This window comes from Condylostylus longicornis, unplaced genomic scaffold, assembly GCF_029603195.1.
Source record: "Condylostylus longicornis isolate FDR11 unplaced genomic scaffold, ASM2960319v2 ptg000033l, whole genome shotgun sequence".
In the NCBI taxonomy this organism is placed as follows: Eukaryota; Metazoa; Arthropoda; class Insecta; order Diptera; family Dolichopodidae; genus Condylostylus; species Condylostylus longicornis.
The window spans coordinates 133,197-159,188 of record NW_026578002.1 but is presented as its reverse complement, the minus strand read 5'-3'; the positions used below and the strand labels follow the sequence as shown (position 1 = coordinate 159,188).

The following is a 25,992-nucleotide window of genomic DNA, read 5'->3' as shown; positions in this document are numbered from 1 at the left end:
GAAATTTTTTCATAGTGGCAGCCCTCTTGATAATTCATAAAATCGCAGCTCTTGACGTTTAAAGGTACTAATGTTGAAAATTGAAATAGATTGAAATTCATAATATTAATATGTAAATAAAAACTCAAAATGTTAAAAATGAATAGTAGTTGTTTTATGTGTTTGAATAGCTCAGATAAAACTCTAAATGTATTTTCCGAGGGATTTGTATTCCGTCCTATTGATATTATTAAAAAACATTTTTGGTTTACGGTAACTTATTTTCCAACTTTGTTTAAATTTTTTCTCAATATTAACATTTAAGCCAACAGTAGATAATCCAGAAATATGCTTGAATTGTTGGGAGACGACTGAAAATTTTCATAAATTTTATTTGAGAGTTAAAGAGGTACATGAAAATATGGTGAAATGTGAGATTTATGATTCAGAATTAGGAGGAGATGGAGTTTTAAATGACGAAAAACATCAAGCGGAAGACGATTTGCCTTCATTTAATTCTACAGATATTTCATATAATGTTGCAAATATTGATAATGGTAGGTACATGTATGTAATTTAGCTTTTCAAATGACATCTTAATAAATTTATTATAGGCTCCATAATTGCAAAATCAGAAATATTAGATCAAATAGCAGATGATACTTTGGGTAAAGTAAAAGAGGAAATAGAAGTGTACAATGAAAAGAAGCTTTCTACAAACAAAATACCGGATGGCAGAAAGAAGTCCATCCAGCTAATTAAGAAAACCAAGAAAATTAAAGTAAATACCGCTGAAGAAACTGAAGAATATGATAAAAAAGTTGCTAGTTTTGTGACTCTTAGTTGCGTGATATGCTCTTCTACTTTTCCCACATTTGGTAAATTAAAAACGCATTGGAAAAATGGCCATAATACAAATGGTTACGCCGTTTGCTGTAATAGAAGATTTTACAAGAGAAGCCTTTTAGTTGATCATATTGATACACATATTAATCCTGAGCATTTTAAGTATGTGTATCTACTTATTAGTTTTTGATAAAAGTGTGAGTGAATAAAGTTACGACCAATATTTTTTTTTAGATGTCCTAAATGTTCAAGAACATTTACGAATAGAAAAACTCACAAAGATCACGTTGATACATATCACGACTTATCAAAAGTTAAACATACATGTGATTTATGCTGTAAGGAATTTTTGTCAAACAAAACATTAGCTGCTCACAAAAAAACTCACAGGCCTAAAGAAGAGTGGAAATTCAAATGTAATTACATTGGCTGTGATAAAATGTAAGTTATGATTATTTAAATAACCTTTACATACATTAATTAATTTTAAATATATATTTTTTAAAAATTATCTTTAATCTCCATTTAATTTTTTCAATTGCATCATTTTTACAATTCTTTTATATTAAGTATTTTTAATTTAATAATAGTATTATAATATAAAAAAATTTTAACATGCAATATCGACAAGTTTTGTTATAGTTAATAAACTTACAATAATCGAAAAAAGACGCGAACAAAATTTTGGCGTAAAACTTGTAAAAATTTTTTCGTTTACAATTTGGTTTTGAAGTTACACTTGCTTAAACTTACTTTCCAAGTCTATCAAATAGCTGCCTTGATATAATTATTCTTTGAATTTGAGAAGTACCTTCGTATATTTGATATATCTTTGCATCTCTCATTAACTTTTCTACGGGGTATTCGCTATTGAATCCATTTCCACCAAATATTTGAACAGCATCAGACGCAATTTTATTTGCAACATCAGCAGCATGGCACTTAGCAATAGAAGCATAATAACTGTTTCTGCGACCTTGAACACATTTTGTTATTAATGAATACATATTACTTATTTCGTAACAATATAATATACCTTGATCAACTTCATAAGCAGCTTTCCTATAAGCCAAACGTGATGTTTCTACACCCATTGCCATGTCCGCTAGCATAAAGGAAACAGCTTGATGCATTGCTATTGGTACACCAAAAGTTTTACGTTCTAGGGAATATTTTAAAGCTTCATCTAAACATCTTTGAGCTAAGCCTACAGCTCCAGCTTTAAAGTGTACGTAATTAGAATAATATTAATAAAACAGAAAAGAAATTAAAAAATTTAGAAATTTTACCTGCTACTGGGGGACGAGTTTTATCAAAAGTACCCATAGCAATCTTGAAACCAGCTCCTTCACCAATCAGAACATTTTCTTTTGGTACGCGAACATCCTCAAATGTGATACCTCGTGTATCTGAAGCTCTTTGTCCCATGTTTTGTTCTTTACGACCAGGAGTAAGACCAGGGGTCTCTCTCTCAACTATAAATCCTGTGAAGGCCTTGTTAGCTGGAGCCTTTGGATCCGAATCAGTTCTTGCTAGCACAAAATACCAATTGGCAACACCGCCGTTTGTAATCCACATTTTTTGTCCGTTTAAAATATATTCGTCGCCTTTTTTTACTGCTCGGGTTTTAACCCCGTTAACGTCAGAGCCGGCACCTGGTTCGGTTACGCAATATGCTGCTACTAGGGGTTCCTCAAGAAGCCGGCCAAGATATTTTTTTTTTTGTTCTTTATTTCCAGATAATAGAACGGGTGTTTGCTGTTTTTAAATTTTTTTTTTATTTAAAGGAAAAAAGAAAACAAAAAATTGTTAAACTTATTTTCGTTGTACCGGTTTTTTAATAACCCATATTTTTGGTAACTTACACCAAGACCACTCGCTTCCATTGCGGTCATTATGCCAGTACATCCATAAGCAATTTCTTCAGCCATTACGCAGGTTGTTAAAACATCCAAACCTAATCCACCAATATCTTGAGGGATATGTCCATTCATTAAACCTAATTCCCAAGCCTTTTTTACCACAGGCCAAGGATACTCTCCAGTTTTATCATAGTGGCTCGCAACTGGGATAATTTCTTCTGCAGCAAATTTTTTGGCTAACGCTTGCATTTCCTTTTGCTCGTCTGAAAGTTCGAAATTGAAACCAACAGCTGTGGAGTATTTGCGACGCACGATGGGTCGTGCTAAATTACGAATTAACTTAAATAAAACGTACATATAAGTATATGATTACTTTAAATAATGAATATAATGCAATTTAATAAACGTACGAGGTGAAAAAACTTTTAATAAGATTTTTAAAATATACATAATATGTACATATGTATATTTTATTATGTATGTAGGTCGACCAAAGTCCAAAAATATAGTTGGCCTCATAAATTTTTTATTTATTAGGTTTAAAAACTTACCTGTTGCATTAATGCCATTTAGATTGACGTGTTTTATCTTATAGCCCTATCAAATGTATAAAAATTTTTATGTTAATTTTAATTTGCATACACCATCTATAAGTATAAAAATTTATTGCTCTGTGAAAACAGTTTGGATGAAAATCCGAACGTTTGTGTATATGTTAGTATATCTTTATCAGTATTCCTTACGGAATATATTCAAAGAATATAATTGCAAAGGCAACAAATTTGAACCCTATATTATAAAAGGCAAAGTTAATGAAAAATATGTTTTTGTGAAGCTTAACTAAAATTAATTAAATGTTAGGCTTTATAAATTTTATATTAAGTCTAAATTATAAACTTTAGGTACAGCGTTTATTTTTATATTTTATTTGTTGACAAGAAAATTTTAATACGTAAAGAGTAATGGAAAATTATGATGATAGTAAATTAGCAACATGTTGCTTAAGCAATGATTGGAAATTAATGTAAAGAGTCGTCTACACAATTAAATTTTTCAGTTAATGTTTGGTATGCTCTTTTCTCTTTCGTATAAATCCCTCTGTTTTTAAAGAACTTCAAAGTAGATCTATTAATAGATATACTTTGAAAGAACATCACAAGAAATTTTATTTTAAGTAGACAGCAGAAATTTATATAGTGTACACATTGTATATAAATGGAAATTGCCACAATGAAGCGAAATTATGGACATGAATTTGACTGATCGCTGGTCGTTTTTTGGAGATAAAATCTTATTTCATCGCTGGCCGTTTCTTTTGACATTTCCTGTTTTCATGTATTTGTGACGTTATTTGCATAATACTGAACACGATATTTGATTTTTCGATATTTGATTTTGACAAATTTAAAAACAGAAATAAAGGATATTTGAATTATGTTGCAAGATGAAGAGATTAAAACTTCTCTTTATTCTTGCGTTTTTTTACTAAATTCAATCATTTTTTGGACACGAAGTAAACGAGTTTGTGAAAGAAAAGCCTTTATTTTACAAAAAGACTTAATACGAAACATACTGGTGCTGGGGGTACAAAATATGTATGTTTTTTTACTAAAACTAAAAGATACCTAAGTTTCAATTTATATTCATATGTTTGTACTTATGCATACTTACGTAGCTACACTCTTCAATTTTGTTCTTTTGTTCCAGAATTAGAATTTTCTAACACTGTGGGCAACTAATAATTTTTTAATTTTCCAGATATGCGAGTCGTCCGAGTTTGAATAGTCATATTCAGCATGTTCACAAAGTAACAACAAAGGTGTGCGATTTATGTGGCAAGATATTACATTCTGGTTAGTTTTATCAAGTTCATTCAGCAAATGACTTGTGTTCGATTACAATTCTGAATATTTAAGCTTTGATAAGAAAAGGAATAACAAATTAAAAGCGTGGACAATAACAATACAAAAAATTAAATGTGAGTAATAATAGTGTGTATTATTACCCACAATCGTATGTTTAACAAAATGAGGAATTCCAGTTATAAAATGACAGAAAATTAAAACATAAAGGAAAGTTCAAAAGCAAAGCTGTTAAATAAAATTATGAACTTGTAATCATTCACAAAATATTTTATTTTGCTATTGAAAATTTCAATTTATATGTAAGCATTGATAATATTATTTTAATTTTAAAATTTTTTTTAAAGATAATTTCCACAAACACATGCGTAAACATTCAATTGTTGCTAACGAAAAAGTAGAATGCCATATCTGCAATTCACTTTTGGGCAAAAAATATATAAAAACTCACCTCAAAAATCATGAGGAAGCTAATATGGATCATGTTTGCCCAACATGTGGTAAAAATTCTCCAAACCGTAAGGCTCTTTATAAGCACATATATGAAGTTCATCGATTAAAAAAATCTCATCCATGTACTGTTTGTAAAAAATCGTTTAAATCAAAAGATCTATTAACACAGCATTTGCCTGTTCATACGGGTGAAAATAATTTTAAGTGTTCTTTTTGTAGTCGCTTATTCAAATTTAAATCAAATTTATGTGATCATAAAAAAAAGGAACATTATGAAGAGTTCGAAGAGGAGAAACGTAATCGAAGAAAGAGATTAGTAAAAGAAAGTAATACTCGTACTGTAGATAGCACATAGCAATTTTGAATTAATTGTAAAATACTTTAAATAATTTATGATAAAGAGAAAATAAAATAAAATAGAGATTTTAGTAAACATTTAAAGTTTTGGTTTTCCTTCTCTAATGCATGGAATAGCATTGTTATTCTCAACTTGTTTTTCAGTAGCTTTAGTATTTAGCATAGTAATTTGGCTTTATCAACTATCATTAACAGTTAACACCAAACAAAAAATTTTTTTGACTTGTGATTAAAAAATCTTAAAATTTTATTTTTCTATACAAATTTTTAGGTGTCTTCAACACAGATTCAATTATTTTTATAGAAAAATAAAAAAAAAAAAATTTATTTCGATAAAATAAAAGCAATCAAAACGTCATTTTTCCAAAACTCATTCACATTTTCACTGCTACATTTGCATAAAAAGTTAAGGCCTTATCAAAATTCGCGACAGCCGCATGTTCAGAAATTGATACATATTTTCGAAATCAGTTATTCGTTTAAAGTTGTTTTCAAATCAAATTTCGTTAAAGAAAACAAATGGATTGTTGTCAGATATTTGATTCAGCTGTACTAGGAAACTTTTGTCCCTATTTAAATATGCTTACTTTGTAAAAAATTATCAAGCACACGAAAATTATTAAAATTATCCTCTTTCGAAAGCTACATTATTGGATGTTAAATTTGATTAAAAACATTGAGATAAATTTCAATGTAAATTTGAGCTCCATCAGATTTTATCATAGATGTAATTTTAAATTTTATCCTACTTGTGTGTGAACGCGCCTAAAGGTTAAATTTGTAAAAATTATGTTGACAGTGTTAAAAATGAGTTGTTGTTTTATGTGTTTGGAAAAGCCGGATAAAACTTTAAATGTATTTTCTGATGAATTTAAGTTCAGTCCTCTTGAAGTTATTAATAAATATTTTTGGTTTACGGTAATTAATTTCTTAATTTCTTTTTAATTTATTTTAAAAACAATATTTAAGCCAACACCAGATAATCCTCTAATATGTTTAAACTGTTGGAAGGCAACTGAAGATTTTCATAAATTTTATTTGAAAGTTAAAGAAGTACATGAAAATATTGCGGTAAAAAGTGAAATATCTGACTCAATTGGAATTATAAATGATGAAAAATCTAATACTGGAGCTAATTTACTTTTATTTAATTCTTCGGAGATTTCATGTAATGTTTCAAATGATGATGGTACCTTTTGCAAGCTCATTTTTCGATTGAGATATGTATATATGTATTTATATGTTTTTTTTTCTAACTATTTTTTAGGTTCTTTATCACTAAAGTCAGAAATATTAAATGATTCAACAGGCGATATATTGGGTAACGAAAAAAATGAACTATCAGCGCCCAAAGATGAAAGCTTTTGTCTTAAACATGAGGAAAATAAAAAAGTAAAGGTGAGAAAGAATGTTAGTCGACAAAATAAGAAAATAAAGCATATTTCAATAAACAAAGCTGAAGAATATGAAGGATATGATCAGAAAATTTCTAGCTTTATGACTTTAAATTGTGTTTTGTGCTCTTCAGCCTTGCCTACATTTGGCAAATTGAAAACACATTTTAAAAATGATCATAACACAAATGGTTATGCGGTTTGCTGCAGCAAAAAATTTTATAAAAAAAGTCTTTTGGTAGATCATATTGATGTACATATAAATCCTGAACATTTTAAGTATTTTTCTCAAAAAAAAAAAAGCGTGAGAATGTTGTTACGTTTATTTCTTTTAGGTGTTCTATATGTTCGAAAACTTTTAAGAATAAAAGAGCTTACAAAGATCATGTTGATATATATCATGACCTCGCAAAAGTTAAATATACATGCGATATATGTACCAAGGAATTTTTTTCAAATAAAAAATTAACTGCTCACCAAAAAACACACAGACCTAAAGAAGAGTGGAAATTTAAATGCAATTATGTTGACTGTGATAAAATGTAAGTAACAAGTTCTTAAACAACTTAATTAATTTATATTTTTATTTCAAATATTTATTTGAAATGTTAGTGATATGCTAAGTGACTCAAAAAAATTAAATCAAAATTTGATATTTTCAATTTCAAGATTTCCAAATGAAAAATATAGAGACTATTCAAAATTATAATATTACAACTAGTTTGTGTACGTACTAAGCGCATTGAAATCACTTTAAATTATTAAAATTTAAAAATAATTTCATCATAAGAAAAAGATAGCAAATTTCATTTTTCACACTTATCGTGGAAGGTACAGAATCGCTAAGAAAACCCTATAAACTGAAAGTATTTGCTTGATTGATATTTTATCAATTAAAATTTTGGATATCCAATGTATTAAAATTTAAAGCAAAGTTTTATTTTACTTTCTTTACAATTTGTTTAAGTAGCAAAAAAGGAACTATAACATTATAATTAAAATACAGAAATTTGATAAAAAATTTTTATGTAAAAAACCATAAATAAATGCAACGAAAGTAGTAAATCCAGGATCTAATATGACTATTAGGCCTTTGATTTTTCTAATAAAATTCTAGATATAATTATACGTTGTATTTGAGAAGTTCCTTCGTATATTTGCAAAATTTTTGCATCTCTCATTAATTTTTCTACTGGATATTCAGAATTAAATCCACAGCCACCAAAAATTTGAACAGCATCTATAGCAATTCGCATTGCGTTATCAGCGGTGAAAAGTTTTGAAATTGCTGCAGAATAACTATTTTTTATACCTACAAATTATTAAAAAAATGTTTTTATCGCTTTATCAGGGTTTTGAATATAAAATTTATATAACCGTTATCTATTTCCCAAGCAGCTTTTTGATAAGAAAGTCTTCCAAGTTCTATTGCAACGGCCATATCAGCCAACATAAATGCTATAGCTTGATGGGTTGCAATAGGAACACCAAATGTTTTTCTTTGTAAAGAATAATTTAATGATTCATCTAAACATCTTTGAGACAAACCTACAGCACCTGCCGATACCATTGGTCTAGTTTTGTCAAATGTTTGCATTGCTATTTTAAATCCGTCGCCTTCTCTGGAAAGAACATTCGCTTTTGATATCCTTACCTCTTCAAAAGTTATTCCTCTTGTATCAGAAGCTCTCTGTCCCATATTTATTTCTTTCCGACCAGGCGTAACTCCCGGAGTATTAGCGTCAACTATGAATCCAGTAAAAGCTTTATTTGCAGGCGCTTTTGGATTTGGATCAGTTCTAGCTAATACAAAGTACCAGTTAGCTACACCACCATTTGTTATCCACATTTTTTGTCCGTTTAATATATATTCATCACCTTTCTTTACAGCTTTAGTCATAATGCCATTAACATCAGACCCAGCACTAGGCTCTGTTGCACAATATCCAGTTAGTAACGGTTCTTCTGTTAATCGCCCCAGATATTCCTTTTTTTGTTCTTCGTTTCCTGCAATGATAACTGGCAATTGCTGAAATTTGTAAATATAAGAAGCTCAACATATTTTGTAGATTTTTTACCAAGAAAAAAACTTACTCCAATTGACGTAACCACAATTGGCGCCATAATTCCAGCACAGCCATATCCCAATTGTTCATCAATTAAACAATTAGTGAGTACATCAAGTCCCATGCCGCCATACTTATTTGGAATATGTCCATTCATTAAACCCAATTTCCATGCCTTTTTAACTAATGGCCAAGGGAACTCTCCAGTTTTATCATGATGAGATGCAACAGGTGCAATATCATCCCTACTAAATTTCTTTGCTAATTCTACTATTTCAGTCTGTTCTGCAGTTAATCTAAAACTTGGTCCTCCTGTTAAAGTTGAATTTAATCTTTTATTTAAAACGAATTTTAAGCCATGTTGAAGAAAATTTGTTATCTGTGCAAAAATTTATATGAATGAAGATAAATCAAGAATTTACCTTTTAAATTATTTTTTGCTTAATAATTTTTGTAAACCTTACATTTTTTGAGTACATTTCTAGTGCTATGTTAATTTTCGTTAATTAATTCAAAAAATCAAAGTTCAATATCCTAAATGGATGAATAAACTAAGTCATTTAGTACTAATTCATTTGTTTTTAAAACGTAAATCGGATATTACTCGAAAATACTTACATATGTATGTAGGTGCAATGTAGATTGTAAACTGATTATTAACAAAATTGTTCAAGATGTATTTATACATATGTGTACAACTTATTATCATAAAATAAAAAAAAATTGTGTTTAATTTAGGCAACATTGTATCTGAAACAATTTTTGTTTTTATTTTGTCAGTACGTTTGCTCAATTCACAATCCATCAGTTTGCTAGATATTCAGTGCGTTTTTTTGTGTCTCCGGCTGTAGCATAATGATATTGTATTCACTAATTAGTTGAAAAGAGTAGAACAAATTATAAGGTCTGTCTGGTATAAGAAAATTTTTAAAAAGTATGTAAAGCGTCTGGGTATAATACTTTTTGAGAAAAAACGAGAGCAAATGATGACGTTGCCCAATTAGCGAACGACCAAAGGAAATTTTCGATATAAAATTGTAAAAAAACGTATTTAAAAAATTTACTTTTATTTACTTTTATGTATTAACGTTATTAATGCCTCATATTTAATTTGAATATCCTATTTTTTATAAACTTAAGTTTTCAGCTTTATATTTATTCTTACAAAATTCTTAAGAACCACATACAGGCATATTTTTACCCTTAGTTTAACTTGAAAATTATGGCTTATAAATTTTTTTTAAATTTTCAGATATCCAAATCGTGAGAAATTAAATAGTCATATACACCGTGTTCACAAAATAAAAATCAAAGTTTGTGACTCATGTGGAAAAATTTTAAATTCTGGTTCGTTGTATTAATTATTTGTTAAGATTTTGTTAATTTTAATTTTTTAAAATGTTTTTAAGATCATTTCCATGAACACATGCGAAAACATTCAGATGTTGGTAACAAAAAAGTGGAATGTCATATATGTAATTTATTTTTTGACAAAAAGTATATAAAGACTCATATCAAAAATCATGAAGAAGCTAATATGGATCATATATGTCCAACATGTGGTAAAAAATCCCCAAACCGCAGAGCACTTTATAAACATGTATATACGGTTCATCGCTTAACAAAATCTCATCCATGTACTGTTTGCAAAAAATCGTTTAAATCGAAAGAATTATTAACGCAACATATGCCCGTTCATACAGGTGAAAATAATTTTAAATGTCCTTTTTGTGATCGCCTATTTAAGTTCAATTCAAACTTAGCTGATCATAAAAGAAAGGAACATTTTGAGGAGTTTGAGGAAGAAAAGCGGAATCGAAGAAAAAGATTAAATACAGAAAATAAAACCATATTAAATACATAGTAATTTAGATTTACGTATATTACTTATGAAAACAAATACTATAAATTTTGAGTGATTGTGTATTTAAACATATTTATTATGTATGATGTGTGTCTGTATATATGTACCTATAATAAAATGAAATTTTGTATAACGACAATATTACAACTGGAAACTATTTTAATTTCTTGTATAGATAATATATCACACCTAGTAATGTGTCCTTGTCCTAGATAACGAGGGTGTAATGTATATCATGTTATGCAATAATTATGTACGCTCATTATGTAAGTTTCGAAACGTATTAAATTATCAAAAAAGTTCGTCTTACATGCACTGAGGACATGTGTGCGCAAATATATTTCGTTTGTAAATCCGAATTACCCAAATTTTTAGCATTTTCTGAGTGTTCTTTTTCTTTTTCAAAAAAAAAATTTTTAGACATTTTTAACAGAATAAGAACGAATTTGTTGACAACATATGCGAAACATTATTTTTTAAATACCAAAACTAGAATTACTAGAAATTCCAGGTTGAAAACGGAAATCGTTGACGGTTGCAGCTCACCGCTGTGGTTCTGCTTTTATAATTAGCGATGCTTCGTTGTGCGATGCTGTACGCTCTTTTACATACTTTTTTTTTTCTTTTTCGCGTCATGCTGAAACTATGTAAATAAAACATGGAGTTCAATTTCAGCATGACAAAACAACAAACAAACTGCAAAAAGGAACAAAATAATGAAAATCAAGATCCTTTTTCTTTATTTATGATTTTTTTACATATACATATTATATACATACATATATAATATACATTCTAATTTGAAATTAACTATTATGTACAAACATATGCATTATATAAATTAAAATTTATAAAAATTTTATAAATCTTCAAAAAAAAAAAATAGAGTTTGCAGCACTGATAAATAATAATACGTAATAAAAATTGCTCTCTGTGTTGTAATTGAAAAAGAAATGAGAAATTTAAGAGCGTAGGTAGAAAATAAAAGTAAGAGAACACAAGAAAATGGAAACAGATTCGACAAAATATACATATGTAAAAATTTTTAAGAGAAGAAATAGCAATTATCATATTATGGACTCAACTGTGGTAAAAATTTTTTTAGTTAGTTGAAAAGCGTATATTATTTTGTTATTAAGCTTTGATTGTGTTTGTATGCTACTGTTTTGTAAATATTGAATCTTCGTATAAACCAAAAAGTAATTTTTACAGAATGATTAATTACAACAGACTATCAGAAATTTTAATTTTTTTGCACTAGCGGACGTATTTTTCTACTTTAAGTACGGGAATGCAAAAAAAAAAAATTTAGATTTCGATATTTTTCTTGCAATTGTTATGCAATCATATAATTATGGAACACAGTATTTTAATGTGTTCTAATGTAAATATATATGTAGGCATGTTTTGAGCCTGCGGCATCTATCGCGCTTAAATATTAAAATCCAATTTTTTTTTTTTGTGGAAATCAACACATATCGCAATAGTTTTGACATATAAAAATATTGGTGGTTGGAAAATAAATATGTAAATACAAATTTTTTTTTTTTGAATAAATAATGCCTTTTTATGTGCTTAATTAACCATTCATCTTATATTACTCTCCTTCAGGATTTTGTCTATTTTCTTTCTAATTCATGTACTTATATACATATACATATAAGATGTAGTTGCTATCCATATACGTACATACATATGTACATACTTCTATCGGTCTGAGATCGATTTTTAAAAACTTTAATTCACATACATACATATGTATATACGTAACAATTAGTTCTATTTTTAGCTTTTGAAATGCACTTAGTTCCAACGATTCAACAGACCAAATATTTTTTATAATCCAGAATCTTAAATTTTTATAGCCAGAATCTTATTTAAATCAATTTACAAAAATAAAAAATTGGCTGCTGTGAAGCCTATGTTTAACATAACTTACTATTACAAAATTAATTTAATAATTATTGATTGCACTTGCTATTTGCAGCTAACTGTTGGTACGGTAATTTTTACTTTGCCAAAATTACATATTACCTGATAAAATGACGCACCCTTTGAAACGAACTATGTGTATATAATGAATTTTTACAGGTAATTTTAAATTTCAGACGTCGTACTTTTATCTTTGAACCCGACCTTATATACTTTGTATATAAAGTGTTTACTCTCATTTTTCACCATCATAGGCAAAAGATTCTCTTAAAATTGATGACGTATTGCCGGAAATATTACCAATAAAGATATAAAATATCAATTTTATCAAAATAATCATATTGTCCACATTTAATAAATTATTTTTTAATTTGTTATAATTAAGAAAAATATTAATAATTAAATTTTTTAAATAAAATAATAAAAATAAGAAAAGAGATATTGACATACTGTTGAAATTGTTACCACTGCAGTCGCCATTAAAAATTCGTATTCAGTTTGAGAGGAGTACTTGGATGGGATTGAGATACGTATTATTCAGTGTTGCGATTTTTTCATTAAAAATTTTAATAATTATTTGCTAATAAAGGGCGCTTTAGGCGCATTAAATTAACGCAACTATGAAAAAAGTATTTCAAACTAATATTAGGAAGGTAAAGTGAATAAAATTTAATTATAAAAATGTAAAAAATTTGTATGAAATAAAAAATATTTTGGCGCTGAACTAAGCGGAGGGAATGTGATTTTTCAGTTTTGGACAGTGCAGCCATCAGGCAGGCAATTCATATAACTGTCTCTTTCACTGTTTGTTAAATAGCATGTGGTGAAAAAAGAGAAATATATTAAAATTTCAGGGTTATGATGTATCAAAAAAGAAACGACAGCAGCGTCAAAATTAAAATGAGGACGCCGTGTTTAACTATACAATTATTATGAAAAATATTTATACATACTTGAAATGATTTTTATTGATAGAATTATAATTAATTATTTATGAAGTGAAGTGAAATAAATAAATAAATTTTATTTAAGGTTTACAACCCTAATGTACAAAATAATCAAACAGCACAACAAGAAAGTCAAATGCATGCTGTAAAAAAAATTCATAATTTATTGTCAAGTGGCGCTGTCACTGTGACGGGTCCAAATCAATCTAGGATAACAAAGCCTCAACCAAAATTCCAAACAAGCTCGGCTGGAGTCATTCAAGTTGTTCAAACACCAATACATAATAGCCAACCACAGCAATTCGTCGTGCAACCTCAACAACAATCTCAAAACCAACAACAGCATGTTATAAGTTCGCGGTGTTACGTCTGCGATGAACCTGCTGGAAACAATGGTACCATTCTCAATGATGCCATTACATCCAGTTCAAGTACCAAATTCCCAAATAAGATTGGTCAAATAGTCGGTGATGCTTTTATGGTTATCATTAGTGTTGACGATGTTTTATGCAAAAGATGCACAACTATGATTAATCATTTAGATCGATTAGAAAATGATATAGAAAGGGTAAAACAAAATATACTAAATATGTTGTATAGAAAATATAGCCTTTCGGATGATGGGAATACAAATGTTAGTTCACCACCAGTTAAACTGCAAAAATTAAATAGTGGTAATGCTATAACTGCAAGAAAATTGGTTGAGGATGATACTAATAATAGTAGTCAAGCAAGAAAAATTACAATTAATACTAGAGATCCAATTGAGAACCAATTATCCAATTTATTTGAGGGAAATAGTCCTGAAACAGCAAAACCACAGCATCCTCCACAGCAAGGACCAGTTCAACAAATGAAAATAATATCGCCTCAATTAAGACAGCAACAACTTGCACAGGAGCAGCAAAAGAAAGGTAATTATTATATGCATATAAATAACAACAAGCCTCAATAAACATTTTGGTTTTAGGTCCTATTAAGATATATAAATGCATGTCCTGCGAATTTAAAACAATAGATTTAAAACAATTCCAACCTCATTATGAAACATGCAAACAACAAAATGGGTATACCTGTAAAACATGTAAAAGGTCATTTTCCACACTACCAGCCTTAAGACAACATATAGCCGAGAAGCATCCTACAGAGTATACTTGCAACATATGTAACATAAACTTCTTAAATGAGATTACACTTAAGAAGCATTTAGAAATTAATCACCCTGATATGAAACCAGTTAATGAGCCTGTAGTGACACAACTGTTTACTTGTAATATGTGCGCATTTACTTCAGCTGATAAAACCGCATACGAAGAACATGTGAAAAGACACGCTAAGTTAAAACCATTCAAATGTCGATTGTGTTCAACAAGATTTGAGACAAGAGAGCAAGCGAATATACATGCAAAATCTCATCAGGCTAATTATTTTAAATGTGGTTCATGTTCTGCTTCTTTTTCACAAAAAGAATCGTTATTAAAACATTTTGAAACTCATGAACATAAAGAGGGGCTTGCAATAAGTAATATAAACGCAACTCCAAGTTTGCAACAAAAACCACAAATACAAAAAATGCAACCAGTACAGCAACAAGTAAAACCGCAACAACAACAGCAGCAGCAGCAACAACAGCAACAGTCAATCACTACACAAAAGCTATTACAAGAAACCATAGACGAAGCTTTACGAGAATCCGAAAATTTAGACTCGAAAGGAGGAATTCATTTCTTTTCATGTAATATATGTTCATTGACTTTTATTCAAGAAACATACTATAATCAACATATGGAAACGCATAAACAAGACAAAAAAATTACGAGTAATAATATAAGCACCAGTAACAGCAGCACTAACAGTGGTACAGTAGTTTCTGTTTCATCATATACAAATCCGGGAACTTCTGGTGTGAATGTAAATAAAGCCAGTAGCAATTTATTAACTACAAGTGGAAATGGAATACAATCAGCGACTACCACAATAAATAATAATGCAATTTTAGAGGCCGACATAGAAAGTATATTTGAAAAATTGCATTCGGATAAATCAGAAAATGAAGTTGTAAACACTACAGCAAGTGGTACAGTAACAACATCTTCAATAGCACCCTCAGCTCCAACAAACAGTGAAGGCTTCGTTATAACAAGTCAGGAAAATGCTACTGGTAGTATTACGTTTAATGTAACAATTCCAAAAAATGCATCGGTAATTAATTTTTAAATAGTTTAGTTTTCAAAATAGACGATAAATTTATATCTGCTTTTAAATTGTAGGCTACAACTAAAACGGAAGATGAGAAATCAAGATCTGAAAATATTACTGTGGGTATATCAATGCCTGTTTTAGATCAACCGGAAGAAGAAAATGATAAATCTAATTCCGGAGGAGTGAAGAAAGACGCTTCAAATGAGAACACAAACGCAAAAGGGGCAACGAATGAAAATGGTAGTAAAAAAGTAGAAAAATCAATGTCGGTTTCATCTGGTCCTGTAAGCATGCCTAGTTTGGACGATGACACTGATGTGTCAACGTCAGTCAATAGTAATACTGCGACAAAATCAACTGCTGAGCCGTCAGCTAGCTCTGTTGAATCTAATAATAATACAAATTCTGAAGAGCAAAAAGCAGTAGAAAACCAACAAGCAACTGACCAACAACAACAAGATCCACAAGAACAGCAACAAACGCAACCGACAGAGCAACAACAGTCCGAACAATCTCAACATCCACAAGAAAGTCAAGACAGTTCGCAGCATCAAGAACAACATATGATTAATTCAGATCAAGTAGCTATGGAATTAGAAGACATTCATAATGCCGAAAGCGGCCAAATTAAATTTATTTTAAATGAGAATGGTCAAATTATTCAATTGGATAATCATATTATTACAACTGATGCAGAGGGAAATCAAATTTTAGTTCAGGGTACAGATTCCGAACAAATTCAACAATTGTTGCAAAGTGTTGGCGTTTTACATAGTGGAGATGGTTTGGATGGCGAAACTTTACAAATGATTCAGGGTGAAAATAATCAAATGATAATAGTTCAAGGAGATGAAGGACCTCAGCTAATAGATGCTTCTTTATTAAATGCAGATGGGCATATTGTTATACAACAACAAGGAGATGGAGATATTGGTAATTTTAAAATATAAATATTGAACACATAATATTATCGTATTTATTAAAAACTGGCAATAATATTGGCGAAAAACTATTAATTTAAGGTGAAGCTACCCATGCAATTGGTGAGGATGGTGTACGTATTCCAGTTTCAGTAGCGTATACAGCAGATGGTCAACAAGTGGTAACAGCACATCCAGGTGGAATTGAACATCATCATGAAAGTGTAGCAGAAGGTCAAGTAGAAGCAGATGACAGTAGTCATATTACAACGGGACAAACTACAATTACAACCCAATCATTAACTACCGCTCAAGCTAGCGCGGCTGTTAATAGTGGTACAAGCGGAGAAACATTTTTTGCTTTAGAAGATTTAATGCATCAACCTGGTCAAAAACAAGAGTAAAACGTTCAAAAATCTTTTTTTTCTTTATATATAAGATTTATTTAGTTCATATTAGATTTTTTTTTGTTTTTACCATATAATTAAAAATATTTTTACTGTTTTGAACGTAAAAAGTTATTATTCAATAAAAATAAAAAAAAATAATTCACATTCTTAGTATTTAAGAATCTTATTTTAAAAACTTGTCTTAATTGAAATGCAAAATTAAATAAAAAAAAAAAAATAATTAAAAACCATTAACGCGATAGAGTTGAAAATAAGAAATATGATATCTTAGTTAAAATGTAAAAAAAGTTAAAAAAAAAAACAAATTAATTTTATTTCAATTCTTACAAAAATATCGAAAAAAAAATAAATATTTTAATGAAAAATAAACCTTTGATAATAGTTTTATTTTAGGACAAAATAAAAAAAAAATATTTTTATTTTTCTTAATTCGAGGAGTGAAGTAACAAGAATTAATAATGAAGTAATATCTAAATAAATGAATATTAATAAAAAATAAAGATTTTAGCGAATAAAAATTAAAATACACCCAAGAAAATTTGCTTGTGTCAGGTTTTAATTTTTTTTTTTTTATTTCAAAATAAAACCAACCTAAATTTTATTTGAATGTTTCTTACTGAGCAAAATAGAGAAGTATTTGGGGTAATCTTATCAATTTCCAAAAAATTATATATTTAATAAACCGAATTACTTCTCCTAATTAGAATCCAAATAATATGGAATTGCAATTTAATTAAAAAGTGTTATTAAATAAAATTTTTTTGTTATTTTTAAAAAGGAACTTAAATAAATCAATAGTATAATTGTGGTCTAACTAAAAAAATGTAAGAGTTTTTAAACGTAAAAAGTAAAATTTTATGGAAAAACAAATTAATATAATGTATGAAAAGTTTTATTAATTAAAATTATAAATAAAATGATAAATATTTACTTATATGTTTAACGTCTTAATTGGATTTTTTTTTTGTAATTATAAAACTTCCTTAATTATTTTCAATAAAAGTATAAAATATTTTTTTAATTAAATATTTTTTTGTAATTTATTTATAAAAAAAAGAATGAAAAAAAAAAGATTAATTTAAAATTAAAAGTTTACAGGTGATTTTCTGATTTAGGAGATGTAGGCCGGTTTAATTTTTTCATAAGATCTTAAAATAAGATCACTTTCAGTTCTTCTTTAAATATTTATTACAAAACTTAAAATATTTTCATATTTATTATGATTTTATGATTTAAAATTGATCCTTATTTATTTTTCCAGAGTTATAATTAGTAAAAAAGAATGCATGCTTAATACGAAATGTATTTTAATATAATTATGTGGTACTTTTTCATAAAAAATATTTTTTATAGATAAATTGAACGCACTAAGCACATTTTTAGTTTTATTTAATTTGACGAAATTATAAAAATAGTTTTAAAATCAATCTTTGTTTTAAAACTTAATTTAAATATAATTGAAAATTTCAAATTAATTTTTCAAAATTTAAAAATAAAAGTTAATTAATCCCAAAACGGTTAAGCTCATGAGCAAGAAACAATCTCACCTTCCATTTTGTAATGTTTCAATTTTATTTAAAATAGTTGTATACATCAGAACAGTAAGTTATCTATTTAAAATTGTTGTAGCACTTGATTTCTTAATTAAAATGCTATATTCTATATCATCTTATATTAGGATAAATTTATATAAATATATGTATACATATATAATATTTATATATTTTAGGAAGTTTTTTCAAAACAAAAAAGAAAAAAGAAAAGCTTAAAACCCAACAAAAAAAAATAAGAAAGTAAACAAAAATACATAATTAATACAAAAATAAAAAAAAAAACAAAAATAAAAAAAAAACGAAAATGCATACAAAAATTAATATAAATAACAAAATTTATTAATATTTTAGTTATGTAACATGAAATACATAATATATCGTACATACATTAATATATACATGTATATATATATGTCTTGTCTATTAAATATTTTTAATAAACATGAACTATAATATATATGTGTATATATATATATAAGTATATTATATAAAAAAAAAAACAGATTTAAGTAAATTTAGGACGCAAGCATTATTCTAATGTTTGGTTTGACAATATCAAATTAAGTTTGTTTTTCAGTTTAAAATTTTAATGAAAGCGGAAATAGAAAAGAGATGGAGAAAAATAAATATTAACAATTTGTTTTATTTAAAATATTAATAAGTTATTATAATTTATTTCTTAACATTCATTTGTGTTGAGTTTCCAACGAAAATGCATTTTTTCATGCTATCACAGCGGATAATAAACCATTTTTAGGACGATATGATTAATTTAACATATTTAAGGATTACTACTACAAAATATTAAAATTATGTACATATTTTCATCAAATTTTATATATGACCTCTGTTTGGAAAATATGGCAAACCAAGCAAAACAATTATTGGATAATTCAGATGCCAGTTATTTGATATTAACTAAGGATCGTGTTCATATTTTTGCCTATATATACAGGAATATTCAAAAGATTTCCTTGAAATGTATGTATTATACTGGTATTTATTAACTTAGTAGTAGAAAATAATAGATTAAAAAAAACTTTTCCGAGTGTTTAGTTGCAGAAATTTCATTTTTAATCATAAAACAAAAAGAAAAAACTGAATTTCTTGAAATTTAATATTTTAAGTAACAAAAATAATTTATAAACTTTTTAGGAAAATCATGTTTTAGAAGGTAAATTTTTCTACTACGAATCAAAGTTGAATTTTTCGAGCACATAATTAAAAAAAAAAGTTGCTAATTTTTTAAAAATTTGAACTAGTTTTGCAAAAAAAAAAAATATTTCATATTCTTGTACAATAATTTTGCTAAGCTAACAAAAATACATTTTATTCAATATTTCATTAGTATTAATTAATGATTGCGTTCTTGAATAACTACTTTGAGAGATTGTATTGGATTTTATTAAGATATTTTATATATGTACATTGGTATACATGTTTTCATTTCATATTTTTTATAATGAACATAACACATAAATAAAATCGGACAAATTCAAATAGGACAAGAGTCAAAGAAAGAAAACAATGTCAAGTAATTCGAGGCAACCCATATGATTAGAGAAATATTGATAATTGTAGTATGAAAGTGAAGAAAAATAATTATAATAAAGTAGATTAGTATGTATTATTAATATTATTTATGTAATATTATAATTTTTATATCACCATCGTTAGATATCTGTATCCCTTTTTCAAAATGTATGAGTGAAATTAAAATTCTTCGATGTAACTCTTTAAATTATTTTTAAATAATAACTTGAACTAATAGCTAATGAACATTTGTAAGAACCAAAGAGTTTTAATAATGCTATTATAAATTTCATTGGATTAATTAAATTTTGATGCAGATTTGTGCACAAAGCATGCAGATTTGTTTGGAAATTTAAATTCGCAAATCCCATTATTTTAATAATTATTTTATGATAGGTAAAATTTATTATTCAATTATCAAAATTTTTCAATATTTCGATAATGATTGCATAATTTTTTTTCTAGTAATTTTATGGAAATTAAATAGTAATTTTCAAAAATTTTTTTTTAACAATTTCCTATATTTGTTTTTTTTTTTTTTTTGTATTTTTTTACTAATAATGAACAATTATTGTATAAAAAACAAAAATTCAGCCAAAATTCAATAAATTTATCCACAATTTTTTTTTTTTTATTCATTTATAATATTTATGTACATATCTTCTTCCTTTAGTTTGTTTTTTTTTTTTTTATACTGCTGATGGATGAGTTCTAATATATTCTAAAGCTCTTAAAATATGAGCTGGTATTTCTGGTGGAACTGGAATATGAGAACCTTGTGGATGATAACCATTTTCATCAGCAGTATAAGTTAGTTGGACTTTTTCACCTTCAGGTGAAACCCATCCAGCAGATCCAGATTTAGTATCAGCATTACCACTTTCTTGTATACTAATACCATTTGTAGAATCAAATGAATATGCGTATGTACCATCACCAGGAACATTATTAACAAGACTTTTTACTTCAGCATTTTTATTGATATGATCAGCAGTAACTAATCCCAAAAGAACGGTAAGAGCAATCTTTAAAATAAAAAAATAAAAAAAAAAAATTAAAAAATTAAAATTTTACAATTATAGTAAAAATAATAATAATTTTGGAGTTTATTACATAATTTTGAGCACCCAAAATTATTATGGTCTACCTTTTAATTTACTTTCACTTATTTTATTATTTTTTTTTTTTCGTTTTTTTTTCGTTTTAGGCTAAAAACTTACAATTTTGTACATTTTTGAATTTTTGGTTTTTGTTGTTGTTGTTATTTTTTTAAGATGTTGAATCTGCAATTTCTTAAGAAGATATGATTAAATTGATTGGATAACATGTCATTTTTATATTGAAAAATTGCCTTTAAAGCAAAAATACTTTAATGCTGTTTTGTTTTTTGTTTTTTTTTTGGGGTTTTCTTCTTTATGGTCAACCAAAAGTATATTTAAAATACATAAAGTATATAACTATAACTAAATATAATAATAATATAGCCGGCATTTTATCGAAACAGTTTTTTTTTTTTAATTTTTTTTAAAAGTAAATCTATAAAAATAAGCAACAAGATTTCTTAAGGTCAAACTGGTAATTATTAGGGAAGATATAGGTGAATTTTACCTCTATACAATAAATAAGAGAATGTATGTATATGTGCAAAAATTATACTCGTGTATACGAGTATGTTATGATACTCGTATAATAAAGTAAACCACGCATCTTGAAAATTTTTGTATATTTGTAATATCAGGCTATTATATATTTTTTTAATATTAACCATAATATACTTTATTTTAGTTTATATAGAAATTTTTTTTTTTAAATTAAAATTTATTAATATAAGCACTACATATGATTAAATTATGGTATAAATTTTAAAAGTAAGGTGAAGTTTTTATATATATATATATATATACATATTTATTACTAATTATTGCTTATAATTGATTTTAAAAGTAGATTTATATATTTGGTGTTATTAAATGTATAATAATATAAAAGTATATATATCAGTATAACATTATGAAATATTTTATAGATAAAAGAAGTTTTTTTTATAAGATTTACTAAAAGATATACGGTAGTATATTTGTAGTTAGAAAAAGATAGAAGAGAAAAAAAAAATTAGTAATATTAATCTAGAATATAGATTAATAGTTAAACCGGTATGTTTAGATTGTTTAGGTTTAACTAAAACGGGAACCTTACTAAGGAAAATGTGAAGATTTTTTTTTTAGAAAGTTTTTTTGTTTTATTTTTTTTTTTAATTTTGATGAATTATTCTAGTTTATTATTTATTTATGTATGTATGATAATAATTTAATTTTGGATAATATAATTTTTTTTTTAAAGTGTTTATTTTATTAACTCTTTTATATTTGTTCAAAAAGGTGTGATCTTTATACAGCAATTATTTTGAATAGAATTTTTCTTGTTTTATTTTTTTATTTTTTTTATATATACATATATATTATTTTTGTATTATTCTATATGTACCCAAAATTTAAAGGATTATTATTAATTATTTTGAGATGAATACTATTAATATACATATATATATATATATGCAATTTAACATGAATTTAAAATAGATTAAATATTTTTAATAATATTTGTGATTTCCATCACAATTCATTGATTTTCTTGTGTGCATTTTGTATAGGAAATTGCATGAATTATTGAAAATATTTAATTCTATATTTATTTAATGCAATTATTAGTGCATGCAAATATTTAGATATTAAAGAAATATTATTTTAAATGAAATACAATTTTAATATTTTTGTAAATTTTGTATTTTAAGATTTTGCAATTAATGCTAAATTTTCATTGAAATCACATTTGTAATATTAATGTTCATACATACATGTAGAATTTATCGAAGGAAGGGGGGAGCGGACAAGAAGACATTTGTCCTGGGCCTCACTATCTGAATGGAGCTTAAATTGACAACTCAATAATTTATACAAAATATTTCACCATGAAAAAAGTTGAATTACTACTAAAACCTTTTATGGACAATATCCTGGACCGACCAAATGGACTAGTAATTATAAACATGAATTATGAAAAAGCACGTTCTTTAGATTATTCGGTATAAATTTGCTGATGGGCAAGCACGTAAAGCCTTTGTGCAATAATTAAAAATAATATTAAATAAACTAAACATTAAAAGATTGCTTTTATTTAAAAAAATTCAGGGCCTCTAAATATCAGTTGCCTCGAATTTTCTCTGAGAGCCCCTGCATACATACATATATACTATTAACATAATTATATATGATTCAATAAATTTTGATATTAACTGTAAATATAGCATAAATATTTTTTTCATTATTCCCGTTAATAGTTCATATATAAGGAATAGTTTATCTTGAATTTTCGAATTTATTTAAAATACGTTAACTCTTTGCTGAAACTTAAAATGATTCAGCAGTTTTTTTTTTGTAGCAAAGATTTTTTAATTTTTAACAATTTTCATTTAACTATTAATTTTCAATGATCAAAGAAAATTCATTTTTTAGTAAATGTCATCGCTGTAGAACAATCACTTAATGCTGAAAAAAGTAAATTGGTTGTTAGTTTCTTTAGATTTTTAAGAATGCAAAAAAAAAAAAGATTTCTAAGATTTAAGTTAGAATTGCAAGCATATGTCTGAATTAAAAATTAAAAAAATTGTTAAAAATTTTTCACAAACAAAATAAAATAAATTAAAATTATTTAACTCCAGTTAACAAGTTTAATTAAAAAATAAAGCTGCAGGAGTTACGCTAAAACTTTGTGATTCCAAATACAATGTCCATCCTGGTTCTAAATTTTACGTTTTATTCTATTTCATGAGTAGGCACTATAACTTTTTTTACGACCTCAGGAATAACCAGAAAAAAAAAACAACCTGCAATGTGTGAATATTTTAAAAAATTTTATACCTTGATAACCTTATGAATTCATTTTCGAGTATTTGTATTTCTTTTCTTCTGAATATCTGTAATAAACTTTTTTAAGTAAGAAATTCATTTGCGATCGTACGTCATATGAAGTAAGTTTTTCGACTTTTTATTAAGGTAAAAAATATGAATTAATTTTAAAGCAACAGAAATTTGGTTTGACTGTAGGAGCTAAGGGCCCGCCTCAATATTTAATTTTTACTCGCGATCCCTATATTCTCTATAATACCTCTATGATCGAGAATTGAATAGTAGTTCCTTTATACTACGAAAACAATTGCATTACCGGATAACCATAGTATTCGGGTTATAACAAAGGACGATTTTTGCAGTTTCGACTTTGACCTAATAAAATCTGCACAAGAGAAGATCAGATTATTTTAGTTTGTGTACGTAATATGTTTCAGGTATCAAAACTATATCCATGGCGATAACTGTAAGTTGAACTTTGTAGAACATTGTGGAAGAAATAATTTTTGTGAGACACCACATTTTGTAATCCATCAGTGAAATTCGAAGTTCCCTTAAAGGAAGTAGTCAAGCAAGAAAGTAGTATTAACGGCAAACAAAGTGAACCGACAGGAAATATCATAATTTTTTAATTGCATATCCAATGAAAATAAACTAAGATATCAAAGGGTTAAAATAGTAATTAAAGAATTTTAATTAAAACCGGGTATTTATTTCATATTATATACTGGACATAACAAGAATATAAAAATTTTAATTTTTTCCCAAATATGTATAGGCACATACATACATATATATTATGTACCTATACTTTCATTAATTTGAATTCTTCTATCTACATCATACCTTAAGGTAAACAACAAGGTAAACTAATAAAATAAATCATGCATATTTAAAGTAACATAAGCGGATTCTCGTAAAAATTTTGATTAATTAAGTTTAAAAAATTATTATATTGGTTCGGAATATATGGTAAATAAATATAAGGTATAATATAAAAAAAAAAATCAAATTTATATTTAGAGGGTATTAAAATTTTTTTTATTAATTTTAAATAAATTTTTATAATATTTTTTGTGCAAATTATACTCACATACTACATACACATACGTATTTATTTTTTTAATGTTTGAACAGTTTATGTTTGGGTTTAATATAAATTTTTATTTTTGCGTAGGAATGTTAAGAATAAATTTTGTTAATTGTTTGTTGAAGGTGTTGATTGCTAAAAAATTAAATTAATTAATTAATAGAGTTTAGATTATTTAAAAATATAATTACAATAACTTTTATTATACTTTCCAAAAATATGTAAAAAAGAATATTTTCTATTTTATAAACTAGTTAAATCGAAATTAATTAATATTGAAGTGACTAATAAGGTGATAAGACTAATAAGGATCTGGTTTAGCAGGAAATTCTATTATTTAGTATTAATTTGTGTAAACGTTAAAAGAACTTAGTTAGAATACCTCACAATAGGGGTATACACGATTTTAACTGGAGAATTAGTATTGAGAGTAATGTTTTCTCAAGTTTTACTTGGTATGTTGATTGCAAAACTATTTGCAATCTCTGTTATTAAACCTTACAATTAAAATATATGGTTGAGTTGATTCTTAAAACTTAATTCTACTTCTGGCAGTGCTTTTCTAAAGCAGAAAATTTAAAAACTAAAGGAATTAGCTCGACTTTTATAAAAAGTTGATAGCATTGCATAAATGACAATAAATTTTTGAAACTAAATAATGCCTTTAAAATTTATTTAAAATAGTTAAAATATTAACTAACATAGATTCCTCCATCTTCACTCGTCCAATTGTATTTTTAGGTTATGTCGGTTTCTGATTATTGGCATCATTAATTTTCTGCTGACAATATGAGAGTAAGTACTTTCAAGTTCTTTA

General features: G+C 26.6%; 5 protein-coding genes across 7 annotated transcripts; 2 read left to right on the top strand and 3 right to left on the bottom strand.

Moving 5' to 3' along the window:
• The first annotated feature begins 72 nt into the window (after positions 1 to 72).
• Positions 73 to 11,246, top strand: LOC129608617 (transcription factor grauzone-like). Its single transcript, XM_055520250.1, has 13 exons — positions 73 to 252; positions 305 to 536; positions 594 to 987; positions 1,060 to 1,266; positions 4,446 to 4,540; positions 4,897 to 5,356; positions 6,064 to 6,086; positions 6,159 to 6,277; positions 6,329 to 6,548; positions 6,627 to 7,032; positions 7,089 to 7,295; positions 10,072 to 10,166; positions 10,229 to 11,246. The coding sequence occupies exons 1-13, from the start codon at positions 130 to 132 to the stop codon at positions 10,681 to 10,683; spliced, it is 3,036 nt and encodes a 1,011-aa protein (XP_055376225.1). The 5' UTR covers positions 73 to 129; the 3' UTR covers positions 10,684 to 11,246.
• On the bottom strand, positions 1,322 to 3,605 carry LOC129608679 (medium-chain specific acyl-CoA dehydrogenase, mitochondrial). The gene is made up of 5 exons (XM_055520340.1): positions 3,239 to 3,605; positions 2,691 to 3,026; positions 2,115 to 2,583; positions 1,862 to 2,044; positions 1,322 to 1,801 (listed from the first exon to the last, which is right to left on the bottom strand). Exons 1-5 carry the CDS (start codon positions 3,254 to 3,256, stop codon positions 1,575 to 1,577), a joined length of 1,233 nt encoding a protein of 410 aa, XP_055376315.1. The 5' UTR covers positions 3,257 to 3,605; the 3' UTR covers positions 1,322 to 1,574.
• LOC129608677 (medium-chain specific acyl-CoA dehydrogenase, mitochondrial-like) lies at positions 7,730 to 9,831 on the bottom strand. 3 transcript variants are annotated; one of them, XM_055520337.1, is made up of 5 exons: positions 9,438 to 9,831; positions 9,284 to 9,353; positions 8,848 to 9,198; positions 8,131 to 8,782; positions 7,730 to 8,065 (listed from the first exon to the last, which is right to left on the bottom strand). In XM_055520337.1, exons 2-5 carry the CDS (start codon positions 9,296 to 9,298, stop codon positions 7,839 to 7,841), a joined length of 1,245 nt encoding a protein of 414 aa, XP_055376312.1. In that variant the 5' UTR covers positions 9,299 to 9,353; positions 9,438 to 9,831; the 3' UTR covers positions 7,730 to 7,838. The 3 variants fall into 3 exon arrangements, with proteins under 3 accessions (XP_055376312.1, XP_055376313.1, XP_055376314.1); XM_055520338.1 differs by lacking the exon at positions 9,438 to 9,831 and having other exon boundaries at positions 8,848 to 9,131; positions 9,242 to 9,353; XM_055520339.1 differs by lacking the exon at positions 9,438 to 9,831 and having other exon boundaries at positions 8,848 to 9,131.
• Positions 11,247 to 13,055: 1,809 nt separating the features above from the next.
• On the top strand, positions 13,056 to 18,493 carry LOC129608676 (zinc finger protein 236). Its single transcript, XM_055520336.1, has 5 exons — positions 13,056 to 13,268; positions 13,648 to 14,476; positions 14,533 to 15,764; positions 15,833 to 16,697; positions 16,787 to 18,493. Exons 1-5 carry the CDS (start codon positions 13,236 to 13,238, stop codon positions 17,086 to 17,088), a joined length of 3,261 nt encoding a protein of 1,086 aa, XP_055376311.1. The 5' UTR covers positions 13,056 to 13,235; the 3' UTR covers positions 17,089 to 18,493.
• Positions 18,494 to 20,869: 2,376 nt separating this feature from the next.
• Positions 20,870 to 24,541, bottom strand: LOC129608693 (pupal cuticle protein Edg-78E-like). The gene is made up of 2 exons (XM_055520361.1): positions 24,509 to 24,541; positions 20,870 to 21,205 (listed from the first exon to the last, which is right to left on the bottom strand). Exons 1-2 carry the CDS (start codon positions 24,539 to 24,541, stop codon positions 20,870 to 20,872), a joined length of 369 nt encoding a protein of 122 aa, XP_055376336.1.
• Positions 24,542 to 25,992: the final 1,451 nt, after the last annotated feature.

Coding starts and splice junctions, on each gene's coding strand:
- LOC129608617 (XM_055520250.1), top strand. CDS start 130: ATGTTAAAAATGAATAGTAGTTGTTTTATGTGTTTGAATAGCTCAGAT. Junction 537..593: donor TGTTGCAAATATTGATAATG/GTAGGTACATGT, acceptor AATTTATTATAG/GCTCCATAATTGCAAAATCA. Junction 5,357..6,063: donor CGTACTGTAGATAGCACATA/GCAATTTTGAAT, acceptor TGTAAATTTGAG/CTCCATCAGATTTTATCATA.
- LOC129608679 (XM_055520340.1), bottom strand. Junction 2,584..2,690: donor TGGAAGCGAGTGGTCTTGGT/GTAAGTTACCAA, acceptor ATTTAAAAACAG/CAAACACCCGTTCTATTATC. Junction 2,045..2,114: donor AACTCGTCCCCCAGTAGCAG/GTAAAATTTCTA, acceptor TACACTTTAAAG/CTGGAGCTGTAGGCTTAGCT.
- LOC129608677 (XM_055520337.1), bottom strand. Junction 8,783..8,847: donor TTGTGGTTACGTCAATTGGA/GTAAGTTTTTTT, acceptor TACAAATTTCAG/CAATTGCCAGTTATCATTGC. Junction 8,066..8,130: donor TGCTTGGGAAATAGATAACG/GTTATATAAATT, acceptor AATAATTTGTAG/GTATAAAAAATAGTTATTCT.
- LOC129608676 (XM_055520336.1), top strand. CDS start 13,236: ATGAAAAAAGTATTTCAAACTAATATTAGGAAG. Junction 13,269..13,647: donor TTCAAACTAATATTAGGAAG/GTAAAGTGAATA, acceptor ATTTTATTTAAG/GTTTACAACCCTAATGTACA. Junction 16,698..16,786: donor ACAAGGAGATGGAGATATTG/GTAATTTTAAAA, acceptor TATTAATTTAAG/GTGAAGCTACCCATGCAATT.
- LOC129608693 (XM_055520361.1), bottom strand. CDS start 24,541: ATGGATATAGTTTTGATACCTGAAACATATTAC. Junction 21,206..24,508: donor TGATACCTGAAACATATTAC/GTACACAAACTA, acceptor TTTATTTTAAAG/ATTGCTCTTACCGTTCTTTT.